At 44.4% G+C, this 24,361-nt stretch overlaps 1 protein-coding gene across 4 annotated transcripts in view; it reads left to right on the top strand.

Annotated features, from left to right (window-relative positions):
- The window catches only part of ARHGEF18 (Rho/Rac guanine nucleotide exchange factor 18), a 45,078-nt gene extending 20,929 nt beyond the window's left edge, over positions 1-24,149 (top strand). For 2 of the 4 annotated variants that reach the window (XM_027906323.1, XM_027906321.1), the window contains 21 exons: positions 3,169-3,236; positions 4,757-4,820; positions 7,764-7,908; positions 8,725-8,837; positions 8,991-9,128; positions 9,593-9,843; positions 10,587-10,712; positions 11,928-12,045; positions 12,616-12,864; positions 13,676-13,752; positions 15,509-15,687; positions 16,088-16,179; positions 16,464-16,652; positions 17,285-17,422; positions 18,450-18,565; positions 18,981-19,037; positions 19,695-19,742; positions 20,300-20,767; positions 21,481-21,808; positions 23,444-23,566; positions 23,659-24,149. In XM_027906323.1, coding sequence (XP_027762124.1) covers positions 3,169-3,236; positions 4,757-4,820; positions 7,764-7,908; positions 8,725-8,837; positions 8,991-9,128; positions 9,593-9,843; positions 10,587-10,712; positions 11,928-12,045; positions 12,616-12,864; positions 13,676-13,752; positions 15,509-15,687; positions 16,088-16,179; positions 16,464-16,652; positions 17,285-17,422; positions 18,450-18,565; positions 18,981-19,037; positions 19,695-19,742; positions 20,300-20,767; positions 21,481-21,808; positions 23,444-23,566; positions 23,659-23,819 — 3,248 coding nt within the window. In that variant the 3' untranslated portion in view covers positions 23,820-24,149. The remainder of the gene's footprint in view (positions 1-3,168; positions 3,237-4,756; positions 4,821-7,763; positions 7,909-8,724; positions 8,838-8,990; positions 9,129-9,592; positions 9,844-10,586; positions 10,713-11,927; positions 12,046-12,615; positions 12,865-13,675; positions 13,753-15,508; positions 15,688-16,087; positions 16,180-16,463; positions 16,653-17,284; positions 17,423-18,449; positions 18,566-18,980; positions 19,038-19,694; positions 19,743-20,299; positions 20,768-21,480; positions 21,809-23,443; positions 23,567-23,658) is intronic. The other 2 variants (XM_027906322.1, XM_027906320.1) reach the window with 2 other exon arrangements.
- Positions 24,150-24,361: the final 212 nt, after the last annotated feature.

Below are 24,361 nucleotides of genomic sequence, written 5' to 3'. Positions count from 1 at the left end.
CCTAAATATTTTGTTGCTGGTTGAGGCTGCTGTTTCAGTTGCTCTGTCATTAGGTCATCGCTGGCACTGGCCCCTGCAAAATGCTCTGGAGGGAGTGACAATCCCTGCAGTAAGCAGATCTGGAATAATGGGATGCTCCCAAAATTCTCAGCCCTAATTCCAAAGCTGTTGATTAAAGCCCAGGCATAACCACAGTGGGTTTGCTCAACTCCCACCCCCTGGGAGGTGTCAGTGGCTCTTGTACCTTTAGCTCTAGGAGTGGTGCTGTTCCCATCCACCCGAGGTGACCCAAATCCTTGGATCCTGTCGGTGTGTTGGCACTTTCCCTGGTGTTCTCAGCACTGGCCAAAGCTGTGGCCCTTCTGTCATCCTGCACAGAACCTGCTTTTCCTTCCTGCAGCTCCAGGGAGTGATGGAGGGAGAAGACAGGGAAGAGCCTGGCTGCAGAGCTCCGAGTTTTTATCTCTGCCTTTCTCAGGAATGCCTCCTGTGCCTCTCCAGTTTGGGAAGAGCTTGCCACAAGAACTGTCCCTTTAATTTTCGCACGATCCCAAATTCTTGAGCTGGGTGAGAATTGCCAGTCACTGATGGGATGTGCAAAAAATACTGTTCTTTGTCAGTTTTGAGTTTCCTGATGCTGCTTTCCTTTGGATGACAGGAGAGGGTATAGTTTTGTTATTTCCATACACCTGTAACAACCCTTCACATCCTAAAACATCAGCCTCCAAGTGTGTGGGTTCCTGTCACTCCTTCACTGTCCCCTGCCCCTCATTCTGCTCTTCACCTGTTCCTTGACCCGTGCAGTTCTCTGGTACCCTGTTCAGAGAGGCTGAATAAGAATGCAGGGTAATAAGAATAAAGAATAGAGAGATTTTAAATGCAGGAAAAAGGAAACCACATTCACTGGTATTGAAAAGCTTGTTCTACTCTTGAACTGGGGTGTCCTTCCCTCAGCAGTGACTGCAAAAGTGTGTGGAACAGGGGAAGGTGGAGCACGTCTTATAAAGTGAAGTGTGCTGATAAAACAGCCTGATTCTTCTGTCAGGTTTCAAAATTGTGGGCAGAAACAATGCCCCTTGGAAATGGTGGAGTAAATGCATTTCAAACAACCTCGTGGATCATCCAGTCCTTGGATTCAGCTGCAGTTTGCTGGGGCTTTTCTGTAGCGTTTTCCTGTTTTCTAGTATGTTCTGTCCTGTTGTGTAAAGAATCTTCCTGCAGCACAGGAGAGTCGTGCACAGCACTATTAGATATGTCAGCTGATGAAGTGAAAAATACCTACTGAGAGGGCTGTAAGTTGTTATCTTTGACTGAGCAAGTGCATGGGTTTAAAATTGAAACCCGTTTTTAAGCGAGATCCCTTTTACAGTTACCTTAACGAGGTTCCCGAGCTTTTGAACTGGAATTGGTCCCACTGATCTTTGGCAGGAAAAGAATTACTGATTGTAATCACTGAAAACAGGTGAGTGTCAGGGAATATGCATGTCTAGTTTGGTAAAATGCATAAAGATGACCATATTTCAGAATTCTAGATAAATGCAGTGGATTCCAAGACTGTGTGGGAAGGCAGTGGCTGTAGGATCACTCCCCCCAACAGTGCTCATGTTCTGCCCTGAAAGGAACCTGTCTGTGAGCAGGACTCTGATGTCATGGAGAATTTTCTCTGTTTCCCTTTGTGTGGTCATTTTTGTTGCCCAGTTTGTTCCTTTGTCTCAGGAGAAAAGTGGTTTCCATTGTTAACTGCCCGTTTGTTGTTGAGGCATGTCTTTTAACAAGCTCTTCATTTCCTGGTGAGAGGGGGGAGGCCTTATCAGTGCTGAAATAACGAATATGTTTGTTATTCTCTCCATGGTTTTAGCAAGTGAATAATTCTGATACATTTTTCTCATGCATTTGCAGAGGCACTTACATTGGAAATGAGATGAAGGGCCTTTTGGCTTGTGGTGTGGGATGTGGTAGTGGTAGGAATATCCCAAATAAGAGAGAAGTTGTGGGAGATGATTGTCCTTGTGGCATTTTTTTTTTTTTTTGTGAGCAGAACTGTACACTTTATTTCCCACACTCGAGGAAGTTGCATAACGTGTCAGCACCTTGCAGATCTGTGCACTCAGTCTTTTCTCTCAGTCCTGTTTTTATATCTTTATTAATTTATTTCTGTTGAAGTGTTTTGGCCCTGTTCTCAGACTCTCTGTGAAATTATGGAAAACACAAGTGAGCATTTCTCTGGCTCTGCCTTCAAGCAGATCCCCAGTCCTGGCGCCAGGCAGGGGGGGGATGGTTCTGAAGAGACCTTTCATAGTTTTTCCTCTGTGCTTTAAACATAAACATGCTTTTCCATGGCAGATGTGGTGTTCATCTTCCCAGTTTTGTTCAATTTTTAACAGGCATGCCTGAAATCTATGGCAAGACACAAATCCTGATGTCCTTTACTCAGTTGCTGCGTCCTGCTTTGTTTTTCCTGAGGGATCTTGATTATTAGATGGGCTGAAAGACCGTGGAAAATATTTAACACCACCAATTGCCATTCTGTTTTGTCAAGCAGTAGTTACCACAAGGGGAAAAAAAAAGGAGTTGGATTTTACTGGACTATTAATGGGTTTATGGTTTTTGGGTGAGAGGGCTCTGCTTTTGTTCCTGAATCTGGGAGCAGTTCCTTGGTGGAGCTGCAGAGGGGTAATGCTGAGGTGCTGGTAATGCTCTGGTGCTGGCAGTGCTCTGATGATGCTGGGGTGTGTTTGGATCTTTAATTTACTCGAGCTGCCTCAGCCCCCAGCAATGCTCCGTGCAGAAAGGCAGCTATTCCTGTGGAGCCAAAGAAATTGCTGCCCTCTCGAGTGGTGTGGGTTTTGACTGGAGAGACAGGGGAAGATCACCTTGGCAGAGCTGAGGAAGGCTGTGCTCTGAGTGCAGCTCAGGCAGAGAGCTGCTCCTGCATTCCAGAGTGGCTCCTTGTGCCTCCATGTGTGATTGTCAGTGATCCTGAGCCTTACTGAAAAAAACTCGAGTATTTGCTGTAAAATCAAGACCACGACGAGGATGCTTTTGCCAAAACACCCGAGCTTACTCTGCATCTCTTTCAAAACTGAGATCCATGATGTGTCACCTCTCCTTTCCCTCGGTGGGAATGAGGAGGATAATTAAGCCTTGTTTTGTTTGTGTGTGTTTCAGATTGTGCAGTGAATGTCCATAAGAACTGCAGGAGCTTGCTGGCTGAATGCAGCAGCATCAGACCCAAGGTGGGCTCTAACATTTGTTCTTCTTTTATAATGACAAGCTTTTTAAGTAAGTTTAATTTCTGTGAGTGGTTTAGTTTACACCAGCACAGAATCTTGCCCTACATCTTCAACACATCGAGTAGTTATTAACTTGTCATTATAGTAATTAATGCTAATGTATGGAGGGGAAATAAAGTGAAACATTTTATTGCTGTACTGAAAATGACTTCCCTTGTGCCTCAGAACTGGGACTAACCCTTGTGAGGATGCTCAAACCCATCACTTTTTTGGGGGGGGACATAATTAAATTATATGGTGCCTTTGAGTTCTGTGCCGCTGTGTTTTAATAGGTGTGCCCTGTCAGAGTTGAGGGGGGGAGGGCAATGTGGGCATAACAGTTGCACGTTGTCTCTGAGCTGGGCAATGCAGAATAAGTTATTTCGTTGTGAACTGTGATGAACTTTGCCTTGCAAAGCTGTTGGTTTTTAATCTGTGTCACCGTGGTGCCTGTGATTGCACGTAAGGTCACAGGTTGGTTTCAGAGAGATGTCTGTCTGCCAGGGTCTTTTATTCTGCTATTGCTTTTGAAAAGCATTTCCTCCCCCTTATAACTAATAATACTTGAGGGAGTTTTAGTTTGTTTTAACCTGCAAGTGTTGATGATTTCAGAGACTGATAGCAGATTAGGGAGTACTGTGAGGGGGAAAAGAGAGAGCAGAGCAGCTCAGACCTGAGCAATTAGAGGTTAGAGGAAGTGCTTTCAGCCATTGGTGATATAGAATGGAACTCTTTTGGGGGCAGAAATGTTCTTGTGGGGTTTTTGAGATATAATTTTAAACATCTCGGGCCATTGTGCGTTTTCCTTGTAAACCAAAAGGTTCACTTGCTCTGGTGCTTTCACTTCCCACTCTTCACCACCATCACCCAAACTTTCCTGGCAGAATGAGCCCTGACAAACCACTCCTGAAGAGAGCAGGGAGGGAGGGCTGGCACAAAATGGGGTGAGGAAGGAAGTCAGAAATGAGAACCCCAAAGGGAAGCTCCCCCAAAAGCCATTTGTTACAGCCTTGTGTTACTTAGTTAATTGTATCTCAATGGTTTTTAATATGCAAGAAGGTTGCAGAAAGTTGTACAGATGTACCAAAGATGCAGTTTTGAAATTTTTATGGACACTGGCTGGGTTAGTTTAGTCAGTATTGCTGTAAATTAAACAACAGTAAAGAATGGGTGAAGACTGTCAGCATAAAAGGTCTGCTTTCATTTAATGCATTAATTATCATCGCTTCAATTCAGCTGTAGCTTCATTTTTAGTTGTATTTCAGCCTGATTTATTCTTCCTGGGATTTTTACTCCAGGTGTTAAGTCCATATACCACTTTTCTGACGCATGAAAAAAATCCAAGCTGTCGCTGCATGAAATCTTTTCGTATTTTCAGCGTAGAGCTTCACTTACAGCCAGTGCTATGGCACAGGAAAAATCTGATTCCTTTTGGACTGAAAGTTTGCTGTGTATGTGTAAGAATATTGTCTCTTTTCCTGCAGCAGAAAGATCTGCAGCACAGACCTTCTGGATCTCCACAGAGTTCGCCCCAGTGCATTTCCCCAGGTTTGTACTAAAGGATGATTTCTGTGCTCAAGGCTTATCTGTTCGATTGTATTTTTTTTCTTTAATATGTTTTAAAGGCTATACACGGTGTGTTATTGAAGTAGAGAGAAGGTCTCTTTTAATAAGATGGCTTCATTTTTTTTTCTATTGGGAATGGCTTAGAGGCTCCTGGCAATCTCCTGTGTGTTTTTATCTCTTTATCTTTTTATTTTTCTTTATGCCTTCTTGCTGTGTAACCTCAAAATATCATGGTGAAAAGGGATCAATAAGCTCGTTTTTCATTGATTGTCTATTCTCTGGCCTCTGAAAAGACTAGAACTGTGAACTTTGTTTTACATCAGATTTTCATAATTGTCTATTTAAAACTTGCCTGCAGCTAGTGGTTGCTAGAAATCTCTAAGACAAGCTAGCACTAATGGTCTGAACATAAGTCTTTGCTGAAACAAAGTAGGAAAAAAGGATCTGGGAGGTTAAAAAAAAAAAAAAACAAACAAGAAGAAAGAACAGCTGTCTTGCAGCATAAGCTCTGAAATATCTTTTTGGTCACAGGTGTTGTAAATGGCATTTTAATTCGTAGATGTTACAAGGTCTGCGTTAAGAGAACAGACTCATTTCCTCTGAGGTGTTTGGGTGGAACTAGAGCAGGTTTATTTGATTGGCAGCTGTCAGAACACAGCTGACATGGGTGCCTGGGCACTGCTCTGGGTATTGCAGGTGCCATTTACATCAGGAGGTGGCTTCTTCACGACACAATTCTTACCAAGAAGTAACGCAGGGGAACAGCTGTTGTAAGGAGATGAGTGGCTGTTTGCATGACCAAGAAGGAGTCTGTGCATTTAGGAGAAAGTGCAGAGGCTAAAATAGGAAGAAGGGCTAATGAAATGGGAGCACTTGGCTGTGGGGCTGGTGGTGAGCAGCTCTGTGGTACCACAGCCTGGTCTGTGTGAGGGGAACAGCGATCGATGAGGGCTCTCAGCAGTGAGCAGACAGTGCTAATTGAACTCAGAAAATGGCTTTTTCTCGGTGCAGACTCTGCCAGGCAGCCAGTGCTCATTTTCCATGGTCAAAAGCAGAGACTGGAAATTAAAGGCACAGCTAATAGCCTGGGCATTGGATGTTCTTACCCACAGCATAACCCTGCACGCTGCAGTGCCCAGCAAAAAAAAAAAAAAACTCAAAGATGTTGAATCAGTGTAAAAGAGAAATTAATTTTAAGAAAGGTATAAACTGTGTGTCTCCTATCCCTCTCTCCACATTGTGCCTCTGGAGATTCCTGTGACTGGGAAACCAAACTTGATGTTCCTGGCTTGTGGAGCAGGGAAAGAGAACTCGATGGCCATGATTTCAGTGCTTCTCCAAGTGGAGATGGGAGGGTGTTGGTTATTAAGGCTTTGCTTAAGAAATCTACCTTGACAAATCATGCTAATATCTAATTAGTCTCCTCTTGGGGCTTGGAGCTGGTGGAAAGGACTCAGTTTACCCAGTTTGTTGCAGACTGAGAATGTGCTCTGGGTGTACAGCCAGGAGCTTTCAAAGCCAAGCTTTTGGGAAGGGTATTTCCAGCAGGAAAAGATGTGGTGATATAACGTCTGTTAAATGTCATTGATGAAACCTCCCCTGCAGCCCTAAAACAATCCGTGTGTCAGTGAAGATGAAATGAGAGACAAGCAGACGTAGAGCACGGGATATGACAAAAATGTAGGAAAACCTGTTTCATGGGAAGAACCACAAATACCTTGGTTTAACTGTGCTTCACTGAGCAAGGTAGACGTGGAGGAAGAGATAATTATCAGTGGAAGTACACTGGGGAGGAACTTTTGGGGGTGGTTGGACACCAGCGTGTACTAGAAAAGATGTAAATCAGTGACACATAAACCTTGTCTGGGAACTGGGGACCCCCTTGAAGTCCCCCAGCAGCAACCTCCTGGTCCTGGAGCACCTCCCTGACACTGGACTGTGACAGGAGCTTGCTCTGAGCCCTGGGTTCAGGGATCCAAGAGATCTCTCCCACTCCCATGTCCTCAAAAGCACTTTGAAAAAAGGGCAGCTGCAGACCTTGGCAGGGACCAGTTCTGAAGACTGGCTGGCTGAGTCTTTGACTCCCCTGAAGTTCCCTTTTTAAAAGGATGTATTTTGTCTCCTGGTCCTTATCACTCATTACAGACATTAGTGCTAAATAATTGTATCCATTTTTTATAAGTCTATTACAGGCTTCCACGTATTGTGTAATAGTGATTAAAGTTTCAAATATCTTTTCCAGTTCACAGTCTGCCTAGATCTAAAAAGCATTAAAAAGCTGCAGTATTAAAATTAAATTTAGCTCTGGTATCTATTATGTGCAGTGTGTGTGTGTGCATGCAGATATAAATCGCTGCCAGCAATAAGCATTGCAGAGAACTTGTGGTTTTTCTGCGATCTCTGATTTTTCTTGTTTGCCACGAGATGTTCTATGCCCTTATACGGTGGGGTGTGAATAATTGTGTGTAGGTTCTGGTGTTTTACTAAAGGAGAAGATACTTTGCAATTTCCACACTAAATGGGCACAGTAGGGACCAATTTCCTGCACTTCAGACCTGCTGATTTAGCCAATACAGTAAGTTAAGTGGCAGCTTTACATTTCTAGAAGGATCACAGGTAGTATAAAAACAGAGCATCTCTGGGGCCACTTTACTGTGCCAAGTCTGAGAGGGCAGCCAGTGGCGAGCATGGGGAATACAAATTCAAAAAGCAGCGGCAGGAGCAATGCCATTCCAGCTCACCCCGAGCTGTCTTTTTGTGGTTCCTTTTCAAGGAAATGGAATGAGAACGTTTTTTTGGACAACGAGCTCTTGACATCCAAGATCCTGTCGGTGCTGCGGCCGCACTCGGAGCGAGGGCTGAGGGCAGGCGAGCTGCAGTGCCCGCCTCACTTTCTGAGCACCAATTCCATTTTTGCCTCTTTAGCCACTTCCCTGAAGGAGCAGCCCCGAAGTCTCCTCCTGGGAGCGGATGGCACCCCAGCGCTGTCCCGGAACCTCGGCATGACTATCGCCCAGAGAGGCAACTCTCAGGCTTCACTGAACGCTGCCGGAGCTGTCAGTAAATTTGGGTGAGTGAACTGCTCCTTTTCTGACTCCCTGGCTTCAGCTGCTCCCCCCTCCCCTTCCCTCCTGTGAAAAGAAAAGCAGTTACAGAACGTTGGTTTTCAAACTCAGAAGCTTTTAAAGCTGAAAGTTGTTTTCCTGAACAATATGCTTTTTTGTTGTTGTTGTTTAAATCACCTTGTGTTTAGTCCCTCTGTCCTGTGTGACAAAAGATATCCTATAAACAAGGCAGTATTGGAGTATCTCTGTCTAAATTATCTGTTTTCTGGCTGGATTTTTCTTGAATTGTTGTGAAATTCGGGAATCTCCTCCGAGTTCGGCTATTCTAGGTTGTTCTGGTGGTGACAGGTGTAGCAGACAGCAGTGTTTGAAACTGCAGAATACCTTGATTAAAATAGCAGACAAACTCAAAGCTATCAGCTGTTTTAAGTAGCTGTTTGTTTTTGCTGTGTCCCAGTAATGCTCCTTTCCCAGTGAAAGTACCCTTTGTACTCTGGACTGGAGCTTGTCACCAGGTGATGTCCTTTTAAACTTTCGTATCAGAAGTTACAAACTCTGCTGATGCTGCTCTAATTAAACTGTAATATTTCAGTGGTGGACTTGCCAAATTGATTTAGTTGTCCAAAGAGTGCAATGATGCCTTTTATTTGTTCACTGTGAGATAATTGCACTATAGTTCAGGAAAGAGGCTTGTTAAGGTGGTTGGATTATTTTTTGTTTGTTTGTTTTGGGTTTTTTGTTTTTTTTTTTTTGTGTCAAGTAATTTAAAAAATGTGAACGTTCTCTATTGGTCCTCTGGTCTAATTTCTTTGGCCCTTCAGACTGATTTCAGGAGACATGGATGAAGGGGATTCAGGCTTTATAAAATTTAAGCAGACCTCAGATGACGTTGTCTCGCTTGCACCTTCAACAGCAGACTCCTTTTTTCTGGAAGGTATGGAATTTCTGTGCTTCTCAGGGTTGTTATGCAACTTCTTACACGGTCCTAAAGCAGCACTGAGATGTTTTTACTCTCGTTGCTAATGATGGCAATGAAGGATCTGATGAGAAACAATAATAATGGAAATTAAATGTGCTTTTGGTCTAGATGCATATTCTGTGTCCCTCCGGAGTGAGATAGAAACAGATGCTCACGAGTTTGAGGCAGAGTCTTGGAGTGTTGCAGTGGAACAAGCTTATGCAAATAGACACAAAAACGTTAAAAAAAGGCAAGATGTCATTTATGGTAAGAGTTTGTTTGTTATTCTTAAAACTTCTTCTATTTCATGGTGCCACTCTTTTGAAACAAAGCAGGAATCTTTCTTATGGGCTCCACTTCTTAGCTTGTGCCTGGAAACTAAAGCTGAGTGAAGATTTTCAGGTCTGGTACCTGTCTTAGAGTGCAGGGTTTCTGCTGTGAATGCTTTGAAGCAACCCCCAGATTTCAGTGTGCCCCTGTAGCCAGCAAAGCCCTGCTGTACAATTAGGGAGCAGCTCAACAGCCGCTGGGAGATGTCCTTAAATAAGCAGGGTCAGTCACTGCTGTGTTGGGACATTAACAAGGCAAATTTAGGAGCTTCACACGAGCGTGGCAAAGGCTGTGGTGAAGAAGATGATGTTGGGTTTCAGAGCCTGCTCTTACATCTCAGCAGTCGCTGCACAGCGTATACATGACTCCTTACTTTTATTTTTGTATTTCCCCTGGCCCAGAGCTGATGCAAACTGAAATGCACCATGTCAGGACACTGAAGATCATGCTGAAGGTGTACTCCAAAGCCATGAGAGAGGAGCTGCAGTTCCCCAATGCCGTGATCAACAAGCTCTTCCCCTGTGTGGATGAGCTGCTGGAGATGCACGGGCAGTTCCTGCTGCAGCTGAAGGAGCGACGGAAGGAATCCCTGGAAGAAGGCAGTGACCGGAATTACATCATCCAGAACATTGGAGACCTCTTGGTAAAACAGGTGGGAATTCAATTCTACCAGTGGTGTTGACACTGTGAAACTTCTGAGAAGCTAACTGCAAGGGTCAAGTGATGTTATGTAAAGATTTTAATTCATCCTGGGTTCAAGGTTCTCTTCCCAGTGCAATGTGGGAGCATAACTCCCAGGAATATGTCATCACAGACAACATGGATTGTTCACTGAATGTTCTTTCAGCGTGTGCTTACACATATTGTGGGATGTGTGACTGCAGATTGATTGTTCCTCTCTTTCATCTGTACCAAAAGGAAAGTCACGTATTCCTGGTGTCCATCCCAAACACGGCTCTTCTGCAGAGAATTCTTGGTTCTAACCTTTGGGAAATGCAGTCAAGATCCACTGAACTCATGAGAGCTTTAGCACCATTCTGGCATGGAGTGGATGCAAACATTTCTATGATTATATCATGACCCCTTTTTTGCCTTTCAGCTTTTACAGTCCTCAGACTTCTGAAGTGCAGAGGTCCAGAAATCCTTTTAAAAATTCTCACAACGACAATCATTTCATTTTTTGGTTACCTTGTGGTATTCCAAGCTCTCAGGTTGTCACACTGCATAAATCTTATTTCTGGTACAGAAGAAATTGAAATATTAAAGAAATGTCTCAGAAATCAGTCACCATAAAAACATGATGGGAAAAAAAAAAACACTACAAACCAGGAGTTTGTGGTGGAGATAAGTTTACTCTGAATGACTCAGGCCTTTCATTTTTATATTTCCATTTAGTTTTCAGGTGAAAACGGGGAGAGAATGAAGGAAAAATACGGTGTGTTCTGCTGTGGACACAATGAAGCTGTTGGTCATTATAAAGACCTGCTCCAAAGCAATAAGAAGTTCCAAAACTTAATAAAGGTAAACAGCAACCAGAGGTTTCCCATTCTGACCATGCAAAATATACTTCACTGCTTTAGGCTTTGTTCTGTTCTTGAAGATCTCTTAAAGGTGAATGAGCAGGGTGGGAGGAATATTCTCATTGTCTGAGGGGTTGGTGGCTTCTTGTATTTTTTAGATCTTTTGAGCTATTTGGACATAAAGCCACAATTAGCAGGTGATAATTTGAGGCAGGCTCTTGAGAGCACCAAGGACTGGGGAATAGAGCACCTGTTCTGTTCATGGCTCTGTCTCTTGCCTGCCCTGCTGTGTGGCCATCACTGGCTTGATAATAAATTAAATCAATGAGAAATGCTGTTGATGAGCTACTGTAGAAAAAGTCAGGTTTTGCCCACCACATCATCCTTATAAAGCCAGAAGGTTGGCTCCAGGGTGGTTTGTGGATCTGCTGCACACTGCAGTGTGCGAGTCCTAGGAAAGGCTGAAGAGACACAAAGTGGAAGCTGTAACCTGAATCTCAGATGGCTCTGCAGAGGCCTAAATATTCTCATTTTCCACTCACCAGTAAGTGATACTGTGTGAACTTTCCAGCACAGCACTACACTTATAGCTCACCTTAACCAGGTGTCTTTTAAGTGAGAGCTCTTTACTTTTCAAATAAGTGACCAGAGTTTTAAAATATGTGATTTTAGTCCTTGTAAAGATAGATCTTGGTACTGTGTTCTGCTACCAGGTCTGAGCTGTGTCAGCAGCCACAATAACTTGTGCTTTACAGTCCTCCCTGCCTAAGCAGGAATGTGTTTCTCTAGGTCAGCCTGCTGGGGATCAGACAGTGGTAAAATAGACACTTAATTTCTCTGTTACTGGCCTAATTTGGCTCTTAGGTGGTTGGGTCTGGTTTTAAAAAAAATACTTGTACATGTATTTAAGGACTGACCCTTTAAGAGGAGGCAATCAGTTAGCAACAGGCAGTCATACAGTTCAGATCTGGAACTTGCCCCGCTTGACTCCACAATTAGTTAACAGTACTTGCAAAAAATACCTAAGATATTTCCCAGCACTAAAAACCAATTTTTTTTTGAGTGTTGCCAGGAGTTTTGCCCCAGTAAGAGAGTGCAGCTAATTTTGTGGTGCTGTGCCTAACATACAGAAACATTGTGGGACAGAAAACGTGTGAGTGGAGAGGAAGTTAGAGGAGCAACTTGTGCAGTGGGTGTGATTTGTCTTGTTTTCTAGAAAATTGGGAACTGCCCCATCGTGAGGAGGCTCGGGGTGCAGGAGTGCATCCTCCTGGTGACCCAGCGCATCACCAAGTACCCGGTGCTGGTGGAGCGGATCATTCAGAACACAGAAGGTGAGGTGTTTTCCAGAAGCCTCACAGTTGTCTGTTGATGCCTTTTCTGCCATATTTTGCGTGTTCTTTCCTCACATGAGCAGGGACAGGCTGGTAGCTGCTTTCTCACTTCTTTGTTGGCTGAAGGTGCTGTTTTAGGTGCGGATCCGGAGCAGTCTCACCTCATCAGAGGGTCAAGAGAGTCATAGAATCTCAGAATAGTCTGGGTTAGAAGGGACCTTAAAGTTCATCCCATTCCACCCCCTACCATGGGCAGGGACACCTTCCACCAGCCCAGGTTGCTCCAAACCCCGTCCAACCTGGCCTTGGACACTTCCAAATGGGGCAGCCACAGCTGCTCTGCCCAACCTGTGCCAGGGCCTGCCCACCCTCACAGCCAACAATTCCTTCCCAATAACCAATCTAACCCTGCTCTCCTTCAGCTTCAGACCATTCCCCCTTGTCCTGTCCCTCCTTGTAAATAGTCTCCAGCTCTCTTGTGGCCTCCCTTCAGGTTTGGATGTTTGGATGGCTCATATCTTGCATTCCAAAGTTGGAAACGTGGCTGACTCTGCTGCTCTTTTCCCGTAGCTGGAACGAGAGATTACGAAGAGTTGACCCAGGCCCTTAGTTTAATTAGGGACACCATCACTCATGTAGATGCCATGGTAAATGAGTGTGAGAAGGGGCAGCGACTGAAGGAGATTATGCACAAAATGGAGGGGAAATCATCCGGTAAATGCAAGAATGGGCTTTTATTCCGGAAGGATGACATGGGACAGAGGAGGCTCCTGCTGGATGGGATGCTGTACTGGAAAGCTGCATCAGGGAGACTCAAAGGTAAAGGACCAGGAGGGGGGAAAAATGCAACTGGGAAACAAGATTTATGTTGGGTGGTGTTTTGGGTTTTTTTTTTAGTAACTGTTTATTACTGATCGATTTGGTATAAAATAAGATGACAATAACCTGCTTGTTTAATAGGATATTGGAGGAGATAGCACTTGTTCTATTCTTGGCTTGGCATCTCTGTCATGGTGCACGATAAGTTCCTTATGCTGTTTGCTTATTATCTGGCTGATCTGCTTCCCAATTCAAGAGGAAGGTCTTCAGGTGGATGACAAAGCTTTGAGTCATTCTGACTTCAGGTCTCCCGTGGAAAGGCATTATCTGCTTCACACTTTGCAAAGCCCCACGACACCTCCATTCTGCATAATGCCTGCTTTGCCAGAAAATCAAAACAGTGGGGCCACCAGGGAATATTTGAGCAGCTTTGTTGCTCAGGTGTTCAAGGAGAAGCTTCAGTGGCACAGAAAATTCAGCCCAGAGTGGGTAGGTGGTGCTGTGAACAGCTGCAGTTCCAGAAGAATCTGCTGCTGAGGGAGACACGTTCCCTCTGGAGGAGTCCACGTGCAGGATGCCTGTGCAGGTGTTTTCAAGCTTTAAATCAGCTCTGTCTGTGATTTGCTGGTTCTCAACAGTGTGGACAGCCCAGGTGAAAGGCAGTAGCAGACCCAACGTTGCAGATGTTGATGTGCTGTTCCCTGACCCACAAGAAATATAAGTGATTTTTTTTTTTTTTTGAGTCTAGACCAGTCTTTCTGCTTTAAAATGTGACTTCTTCTTATTTTTCTTGTCTCTGTTGTTGCTGTAGATATTCTGGCAGTTCTGCTAACTGATGTACTGTTGCTCTTACAAGAGAAGGACCAAAAATACACCTTTGCATCAGTGGTAGGTATTGTTCTCCATATTTAATAGATGCACTTAAAGTATTTGTGACAGTGACAGCAACTACAGAAAAAAAACACAATTAGAGGTGTCAGATACTTGTTAGAGGTTCAGAAAGAAAATTAGGTTAATAAATCAGCCAACTCCTTAGGAATCACTTTTTCTGCAGGAGTTCTGGGACTTGTTGAATCCCTCCCACTGTCTCCCAGTGCAAACCAGTGTTTCCATGCATCAACCCGTTGGATCCACATCTGCAGTGGTTTTCTGGTGACCTGAGTGTGGTCTGAGGTTCACTGCTTCTCCTCTGCTCGTGCTGTGACTTCCCCTTCCACTGGATTTTTTTTAGGCTGAGGCTTTGTACAAGTCACAGGCGTCACACACACCAGAACTGTGCTTTGAAAATCACTTGTAAATAAGTCCTGCCTCGGTTAATTTAATGTGCAGGGAAAGAATCTGCCATTTCCATGAGGGACATGGTGACCGTGGTCACAGTGCCCTGAGATTTACTGGGGCCAGAGAACTTTCCTGAAACACAGGTGATAGAAGCAGTAAATGCAGATGATGTTACTGCAGCACTCTAGAACATTCACTTGCTTTCCCAGGGCATTTCCACAGGTATCCTCAGAGCAGTTCATTGTGTACATTTTGTCCTGATCTAGCTCAGTTATGGCTGTAATAGAACCAGTAATGGAATTGTTTTCTTGGATGTTTTTTTTTTTTTTTTAAAGACATTAACATTAAAGCTGAATTCTAATGGCAATAGCTATTTTGATGACCTCAAAAAAAAGCAGCTGCTTTTTAAATTACCCTCCTAATGCACAGAACAGGGTGCTATGTGGTGGATTTTTTTTCCCCCCCTCTGGAAACATGCTCTGCAGTTAGAGACTGACCAATTTTTTGCATATTTGTACCTATTCAGTTCATTCGAAATTTAATATTACTTCTCCATCAATAAATCAAGTGAGAGGAGCAAACGGATCTGCTCAGTGGTTCTGTTTTTCCTGTGACCTCTGCTCGTGGCTGCTCAGAGAAGTTGGAAAAACCTGATGTTCCTGATTTGATTCACAGTTCAGTTCCTTACTGTTGTTCTGGATTGTTCTGTGAAGGTCCAGCAGTTACAAAGAGCTGCTTTATCCTGGAAGGAACTTTCCAGGCTGCATATGTTGGACCTGTGCTGGATGAAGCCTAGATAGGTTTTTAGTAACTAATATCCCTCTGGAAAGGTGTTTTTCCCTGCAAAGACTGACAGCAAATCCAGTTAATCCTGGTTATACAATCTGTCACCTTGTTTCATTATTCTCAGGGCACCTCTGTGTTAGGCTTTTATTTCTTTTGTAGCTAACCTGCCAATTTAAAATCTCTAACACTTCCTCTTGGTCTCTTCTTTCTTTTTTTTTAATTCACATGTCATTAAGGGTTTTTTTGTTTTCTTTTTCAAATTTTGAGTCTTCTTCTTTTTGAGCAAATTTTTTTGAGGCTGTTCTTGACTTCTGGGACCCAGTGGGAATCCTCAAGGTGTTTAAATTGACACACAGCTTAGTCAGGTTTTGAGATGTACATTCTTCATTCCACATTTTCATCAGAGGTTGATGGCAAAAAAATGACAATGTCAGAAGTGTCCTGTGGAAAGGTTGGAGTTAAATTGTGATATTGCAGCTCCTGGTGGGTCTGTGTAAGTGGGAGGAGGGGGGAGCTGGGAAGCACAAGTCCTAAAGAACATAAATAAATGCAGTGCAATAAATGATATTTTGCTTTGCAGGACTCCAAACCACCAGTTATCTCACTGCAAAAGCTGATTGTGAGAGAGGTGGCTAACGAGGAAAAGGCAATGTTTTTAATTAGTGCTTCCTTAAAAGGACCAGAAATGTATGAAATTCACACCAGCTCCAAAGAGGAGAGGAATTCCTGGATGGCACACATCCGCAGGGCTGTGGAAAGGTGAGTCAGGAGGGCCTCACTTCTTGCTCATCTGTCTTCTCTTTGCAGCACTCAGATGTAAATTCATCTTAAAAATCCATTTGACTCTCTCTCAACTTTCTTGTTAAGACTTTACTGTGCCTTTCTGTTTGTGTTCATTGGGAATAAGCCACTGATAAAGGTGCAATAGAAACCAGCCAAAGACTTTATTCTGATTTTATCCAAAAAACAAACAAACAAACAAAAAACACCAAGAAATTTAGTTCAAGGATGTCAAATGCAACAGGGCTTGGGATAAAGGAGGAAGAATGACACCCAGGATAACCCACATCCAAGGCAAAAGCTTCAGGTTGAATCCTGAGGTGGTTTTAAATTATCTAATGTGTAGATCAAGCATGGATCTGTCTTTCCTTTCGTGCAGCTGTCCTGATGAAGAAGGAGGAACATTTAATGAACCTGAAGCAGAGAGGAGGATGGCTGAAGCAAGAGCTGCGAAGTTAAAAGATTTCCAAGGTAATGACTCAGTTATATATTCCATGAGCTGCTTTTCAGCAGCATCTGTGATTTATGACTGTCTAATTTTTTATTATCACATGATGTGATCAAGTTTCTCCTTCATAAGTCTTTCAAAGTGGTGTAAGATTATATAGAAATAGTTGCTGAAGAGTCTTAATAAGCTTTACCTGCTCCATGGGGTTTTCCCCTTAACTGGTAATTATATCTCTGCATTTGCTGCTCTGATCATAAAATGAGTGATAATCTTCCAAACTGAACCCTGGATTTGTTCCTTCCTTTAGAGCGTTTGAACATGAAAGACGAGCTGATCCTGCAAAGTCTGACTGAGAAGCAGCAGATTTATGCAGAGATGTCTGAAATGAATGGCTTTGAAGACCATTCCCAAGGATCCCGAGCTCGGCTGCTTTTCCGGGGGGAGATCTCGGAAAACCTGCAGGGAGAGGCGATTTTGAAGTCTGCAGTGACTGAAGGTGGATGGAATGTGGGGCTGTGCAGGCATTCACTCAGCTGCAGGGGTGGGGACGAGCACCTGGGACTTCAGTACAGGTCCTGAAAACCACCCTGTAACAGCACAATATTTTTCTGTGACACAGTTCAGACTTCCCTGCTCTCAGAACCGATCTGCAGGAAAGGTGGAGTGCACTCAAGGGTTTAGGTGGAAAACCTGCACAGCTTGGATTGGTTTATTTGTGGAGGATCAACCAGTGGAGTCTTGAGATGAGTCTGTTCAGAAAGAATTAACTTACGGCTCTAATAATACACCAATCCTGAAATGTAATATTATAGGAGGGTTGTATATTAGAAATAGCCTGTCTAAAGATAGTATGTTTAGAAAGAAAATAAGCACAGGCTTAATTTCTCTTTTGAAGAAAAAACAAACATTCAAGGCCTGATTATCTTAACTTGCAGTCATCTGTATGCAAAGAACCTGTCATACAGAGCGAGTCTCATCTGTACTGCAGGACATCTCTGACTCCCTGATCTTTTAATGGACTTGATGGTTGAAACATTTTTTTTTTTTTTTTACACTTCTTAGCATGACACCTTGTTGTATGGCAGCACACACAAGGCTGTTTACATGACGTGTTCTTCTCTTTCCTAGCTGAAAACCTCCAGGACCTTATCTTCACTCACTTTGGCAGTGGATCCTGCCAGCCTGAGGATGGCTCTGGCTCAGGACTCCCCAGGAGGGCAGAGACCTTTGGAGGATATGACAGCAGTCCCTCAGTCTCGAGTAAAAGTAAGAAAAGGAACATCCAGCATTTTCCTGAGCTCCTCAGCTCTTTAATGCCTTCACTGCACAGAGAGTGACAACCAGGAATTGAGGCTCTCACATAAGGAAAATTCTTCACCTGGCTCTGAAAGGAGGATCAGAGCAAATCTCCAGCAGGCTGGATTTTTTTACTCCTGCTACCAACACTAGAGAGCAGAGTAGGGCTCTCAGTGTTACACTAAGAGCATAACTCATGCTTTATTGCCTTAACCCATACTTTGTAATTACCACAATTCCACACAGAATTTTAATTTTGTTGAAAAAAATGAGAAAATGAGCTTGACCTGAAAGCCTAGAAAATTTGAATTCAACTGTCTGCTTTTATTATTGAGTCATGAACACTTTTTTCCCACTTGGTATCTGCACAGTCACTAGAGCTTTGCTGAATCCTTAGATAATACAAATTGTCCTTTTGGCACAGATGATTTATCAGCTAATTAATGAAATGTGAGGAAAGACTAGATACTCTTTATCTCCATTTTTGCTTCATGCATTTATCAAAAAACCAGTTGGTCTTTATTTCGCTGGTTGCTAATCCCTAAAATACTTCTGTTGCCTCTGAAATGTTCTCTGTGTGTCATAACATAGGTACTTTTTACAAGATAGTTTCCATCTCGCTTTACCTCCTTCCACATTCACAGTGGTGCTGCTTTGAATAGAATATTCCTGCTAACCAGTATTCCATGTGATGAGCCTGCAATTCCGGGAGCCACAGCCGATTATTTCCATGCAGACGTCGTGGCTCCTTGCCTGAAAATAGTGGAACAGAATTTGAACTTACTCTCCCAATTTATTTTAACCCTCTCTCCTCAAGTTTTTAGACTTTTTTTTTTGTTGTCTGATCTCCCAGCTAGAATCAGCATGGAGAAGCCCTGCAGTTGTGAATTGCTTCTGTTCGTCACACTCGCTGCGTTTTTGTGCTCCCTCTGTCACTCACTGAGTTTCCCCAGGCCCTGTGCTGGTGTGAGCTCCTCACACTCCACTCCTCTTTCAGGTGGGAGGAAGAACAGTGGTGGTGAACAGAGACAGTGGGACTGGAGAGGCCCTGCAGCAGGTTCAGACGTGCAAGTCCCTGACCTCTCTTCTGATGCAGAAGAAGGATCTCAAACCGTATGTTGATTTTATGAGTGATTTCAATGCGTTTCCTCGTGTTCCTCACCATAATAATGGTGCAGAACAAATCTCACAGAGTTAAAAGTCCTGATAGCTGGCAGGGCTGGGCTGGAACAGTTTTGTCTGTCAAATTACTCAGCTCTATTTAGGATGCTTTGTGGGGTAAGTTGGTAGCTTAGCATGTGAGAGACAAGATAAATCACTTTTCCATTTGCTCGTTTGGTGCTGTACCATTAACACTGCCTTTAATCACCGTGCTCCTGTGCCAGCCTGGCCCCTCTGATTTCAGGATTTTTGATGTGTGTCCTTCAGTGCATGGGAGCAATCTCTGCTCCAGCAGTACCTGTTCCCCCATGGGATGAACCCTTCCAGCACTGCCAGTGCCCAACAAGTGTCTCTGTCTTTTTTACAGGGTGATGGAATGAGGCTGGATGAGAGCAGTGGTTTTCAGCCCACCATAGAGTCTCAGGTAGGTTATTTCTGCTGTTAAGAGGTCTAATGGCAAATAGCCACGTTATAATAATAGCATGGAAAACCAAACCAAAAAAAAAAAAAAAAAAAAACCAAACAAACCCACCAAAAAGTCATTATTTGTAAGGTCCAGGGATTCCAACAGATTAATCTGTGTCTCGTATCTCTGACACATGATGAATGCAGAGATAAAAGTCCTGACAGAAAGCAAAGGTGGGTTCTGGGGATGTAAGCACACATTTCCAGGAGCTGGCTGACCGCTTTTCCTGCATCTTTGGCAGGATTGCACCTTCCCAGCTCTGGGACCAAACTGAGCCTCCCGTGAGGGCTGTGCCTGTGCAGTGAGTCAGGGCTGGAGCGTGGGAGGAAGGGATTGTTAAACAGCTCAGGTGAAGAGAAGATGGTGAGGAGTGGTCTGTGGAACCCCAGGGAGATTTGCTGGGCACTGATTCACATCTGCACAGGAATAATACACTGAAATTCCTTGTGCCTGTGTATTGGCTGCTGCTGTACTCTGGTAGCCATGCTTCCACTGTGTGTGTCTTTGTACAGATACCATGGGCTATTTTCACTGCTGAAACACGTTTTTTAAAGTCTAATATATCCAAACAGCTCTGCTTAAGTACCCAATGCCTTTTATTTTCCTCCTTTTCAGCTTGTGCAAAGGATACAGACGCTGTTACAGTTGCTCTTCAGCCTTCAGGTAAACCACTGTTTGTTATCCAAGAGATTTGTAGAGGATTAAATATAATAAAATGTATGCAGGTATGAGGAGGAGCTACCTTGAAAATATTCCCTGAAGCTGGAATGAAGTGCACAGTTCAGACCTGAGGTTCAAGGAAACCAACACTGTGTCTGGTATTTGGAAGGCAGTGTAAGAGCAGTTGTCTGAAGTAACTGTTTCCTTTTTCCTGCCCACTTAATTCTTTTGCTGCCTTGAGCTCCATCTGCTCGGTGTGCTCATTTCAAGTTGTTGATGTCCATGTGTGTCTACATTAGTTGGTTTTGCTGCAGCCTTGTAATCAGCAATATTTTGACTAATTGGAGTCGGGGTAACAATTGTAGGTGCAAGAAACATTCACTTTGGCACAGATAAGCATGATTTATTTGCTTGGCCACCTTCGATACCGTGTCAGACACCGTGGGCTGCACAAGCTGGAGTTTAGATCTGCTCTGGAGGAGGACAAAAGACCCTGTGACCTACCCTGGTAGATGCTGTTGCCTTCTGCTGAGCTGTGCATGTGTTCTGAACCCCTGCAGGCAGTGATATCCCAGCAGGACAGTTACATCGAGGTGCAGAGAGCCACCGCCACCATGGCAGAAAAGCAATACCGCCTGCAGTCCACCCGAGGGAATCTGCTGCTGGAGCAGGAGAAACAGAGGAACTTGGAAAAGCAGAGGGAGGAACTGATGAATGTCCAGAAGCTTCAGAACCAGCTGAAGCTGGAGCAGCAGCGCCTGGAGCGGGAGAGGAGTCGGCAGCAGAGGGAGTTTGAAATCAGGGAAGCTCGGCTGCAGGAGCGCGAGGAGGAGGCTCGGCAGAAGTTGGAGAAGGTGAATCAGGACAGGGAAGAGCTGGACAGGCAGCAAGACGACTATCAGCACAACCTGGAGAGGCTGAGGGAAGCCCAGAGAGCAGTGGAGAAGGAGAGGGAGCGTCTGGATCAGCTGAGGAAGCTGAAGAAGCAGAACACGGTGTCAGGCACCTTCTCCCCAGAAATGGGCCAGGTGAGGAATTTGTTTTCTTGGAGCGTTATTTCTGTTGAAGTACTTGCTTCTGAATAAAGGTTGCACTTGTTACAGCACCAGCCCATTTTTGCATTTTACTGGGCTCCTTGAAGCACCATCTGAAATAGCTGGTGGTGGCTGCTGTCAGAGGGATCAGAGCTTGGCAGTTCCCCAGTGTCTGTGAAATTCCACAATTATCAGACAGTGTCTGGTAATGAGAATATTATTTTATTAAAAGATAGAAATGGAGAATAAGTTATTTTTTGATTGTGGCTGACGGAGAACTTTTTAAAATCAGGAACTGCCCTATTGCAGAAGCTGTGCAATATCTACAGCATTTTGTACCGTTGATTTTTAAAAACTTTCCAGTGTTTCATAATGGGAACTTCGAGGTCTGATTAAATTGGTTCTTGGGTACCATCTGAAAGTCCTGCTTTCCATCCTGTCACCCCTCAGTGCAGTCTGCTCTTGCATTCCTTTCCTAGGTTCAGTATTAAGCAGTTTGAGGCTGCTGAGGTTCTTTTCAGTGTCCAAGGACTCACACTCTTGCTCTTCCTCCTGTTTCCCAGCAAGCTTCAGGCTTCATCTTACCCATTCTCCCTTTCCCTAGGAAGCGTTTTGTGTTCTCAGGGTTGAGAGTGACCTCTCCTTATTGTGCTGGAGAGGGTGAAAACCCCCCCATTTGCTTTAAAACTCCTTTTTCCTCACACCAGAGCCAGATGCTGAGTCATTCCATCAGCTTCAACGGGGAAGGGCTGGACCCCTGTCCAGCTGTGCCGAAATCCTCGGTGCGAGTGAGCGTGGGCGGCCTGGATTACCTGGAGCGGCCGGACTTGGTGCGCAGGGACAGCACCACCCTGGAGAACAGGCCCGCCCTGGCCCTCAAGAACGAAGTGCCAATACATCTGCTGAGTGCTACCAACCAGATCCAGAAACCAGCTGCAGTCCAGCAGCAGATCCCTACCAAGCTGGCCACCTTCACCAAAGGAAGCAAGGAGAAAGGTGGGAAGAGCAAAGCGTCTCACAGGACGGACAGTTCAGGTGTGTGTGCGTTTAAGTCCGTTTAAGGGCGTTTCTGATCTCTGCCAGCATCACAAGGAGACAGAACACTGCAGTTTGAACCTTGTAGAACCCAGAAATTAATATGCCACAAGTTATTAGTGTGCTTGCTGCAGTTAAAATCCCTTTTGTTAGGACTTACATGTCAGTGCTGTTTCAATTGGAAATACAGCCCGAAGGGATAATGATGAAAAGGGAATTGTGTCTTCCAGCATGACAGAATGATGGTGAGAGGTGGTGCTCCTGGATGTAAAATCCCCTTGTCTAAGTTAAAGGAAAACAGCAAAACCAAAAGAAGTGAAATGTTTTGAGGCTGGCTAAGCCTTCCCTTACTATCTGTCCAGAGCTGTAGGGATGTTGAATGCAGTGCCTTTCTTAGCACCAGTCAGTCATTAAATACAGATCTCTGGGCCAGAATTGGGATGCTGTGTGTGTTGTAGGGCTGGAAGGCGCTAATTTTGTCCCAAATAGAAGCAAGTAAAAATACAGTCACCCTTGTCCTGGTGTAATTTCTGCTGCTGACTACTGGGTACTGGAGTAGTGATGTTTGCCAATGACAGAGGCAGCAAAAACCACTTTGTGTCTACCCCTTAAAATAGCCTTATTGCCAGCTCAGGGGAATGGCCTGTAATTCTAAGTTATAAAATTATCTTTTTAGTATTGTGTAGGATTCAGACTTGGCCTGCACTGCTAGAGCAGACTGGGGGCCAAAGCTGTCAGGGAGGGGAGGGGGAACTGCTTTGGCACGTTGCAGAAACATCCATTTCTGTCCTGTCTGAAGTTTAGTGCAGTTGCAAACTTCATTATGATTCTGCACCTAAATGAAGCCTAATATCCTCTTCCCCTGCATGGTAAATAAAGCTCCAATTCCACATCTCCCCAAGTTTATTTTTAATAGCTTTTACATAACGGTCTCTGCAGTGGAAATGTACTTAATGGTGTTTTTCTGTAATTTATATGAAAGGTATAAACCACAAATACCTTGGTCTCTATTCTCTTGTGAGCATTAATGGGCTGCTCATGCCCATGTGCAGATCTAGGAATAAAAATGGAACAAAACTTTCTGTACCAGAGGCAAAGCGCTGTGTGTATTGAATTTGGGTTTTGTGACACGTGAGGAATGTGTACTGAGAGAGGGAGGGAAGTTCTTTGGATCCAGAATAACCATTTCATGAATTGCCTTTATTGTGGAATTAAGGAACTGGGAGGCTGTGAGAGCAGAATCAATGTGCTGTGCTGCTGAGCAGCTGTGAGACAGATGGAGAGCAGAGACAAAAGTTCATCACAGCTCTGTGTGTGTTGGAAGTAGCACAAATGGCCACTTGCTATTTGAATGCTACAGAAGATTTTGTTTCTCTCTGCTCTGCTTGATAATACTGGGGTTTAAATCTGAGGTTGTCAGTAACTGAATTAGAAGTCTCAAGGAAGAGGAGAAAGTGTTCATGGTTTAAACAGCTGAAGAGAAATTTTAACTTGCAACAGCAGGACCAGCTCTCTGTGGCATCACAGCTTCCTTGGATGTACAAGGTGTCAGTACAGTGGGCCCCAGCATGAAACAGCGAGGTTTGTGAGGTACTGCTCACCTCAAATACTGATTTGTACAATTTTTTTTTCCAGCATCTGTTGATCAGAAGCAGCTGCTTCCCCCCAGGCTTGTTGCACGAGAGGAGGGTGTGCTGAGGGGCAGGCGGTCAGCGAGCCCAGTCCTCCCGAGCAGCCAGACCACTGCATTCCAGCCAGGTACGTCCTGGCCAGCCTGCCTGGCTCTGGGAATGCCTCAGGCTCTCTCTGCAGCGTCATGACTGTGTCTTCTTCCATTTTTTCCCCTCCAGAATTGTATGTCCCCACAGATGCTCAGCCAGAAGCACTTTCACCTGCCTCAGCGAACCTATTCAAGCCCAATAACGTTCAGGTTCAGACCCTGGTGACCTCTCAGCCCAGCCTGTTGAATGTGCAAGATGATACCAGCAAAGAAGATGTCATTTTCTTCTGATTGTTTCCATTTGAAGATGAATCTCCTGGCACACTGTTTCAAGAACTCAGGCCCCAGTGTGCACCGTGAGGGAGACCCCACCCATCTTCTCATCCCTGCCCAGTTACCACTAGCAAGGACCAGACCAGGATTAACTGTCCCACCTTGCTGGCTTTTCTGCCAGCAGCTCAGAACAAGGGCACAGTAGTAACAACTTGCTTTCAAATTCTCTAGACGTGGAAATGTATTGACACATGGCATAGGTGTATCAGTTCAGAGCACGGTAAAAAAAAACACAAAAATGCTGCCATTTGTTGCAATGTGCTCTTCTTGGAGAATGTGCACCCTCTGTGGGCATTGTAAATGGTTATCGGTGATGCTGAGCCGCACAGCTTTTTATGTAAAAAACAAAAAAAAAAAATTGTAGTGGTAGGCCCCAGAACGGCTGCAAATGTTGAAATCTGTTTTCCCAGGTCCAGGTGCAGGTCCAGGCCAGTACTGGGTCGTTGGTAATTAGGTGACAGTGAGCCAGTCTCCTTCCAGCCACGTGTGCCGGGCACTGT

Source organism: Empidonax traillii, unplaced genomic scaffold, assembly GCF_003031625.1.
Source record: "Empidonax traillii isolate 1590-97213 ecotype Southwest subspecies unplaced genomic scaffold, ASM303162v1 scaffold1276:size275569, whole genome shotgun sequence".
NCBI lineage: Eukaryota > Metazoa > Chordata > Aves > Passeriformes > Tyrannidae > Empidonax > Empidonax traillii.
Note: the sequence above shows the minus strand (reverse complement) of the source record. Positions and strands in the feature narration are given on the sequence as shown.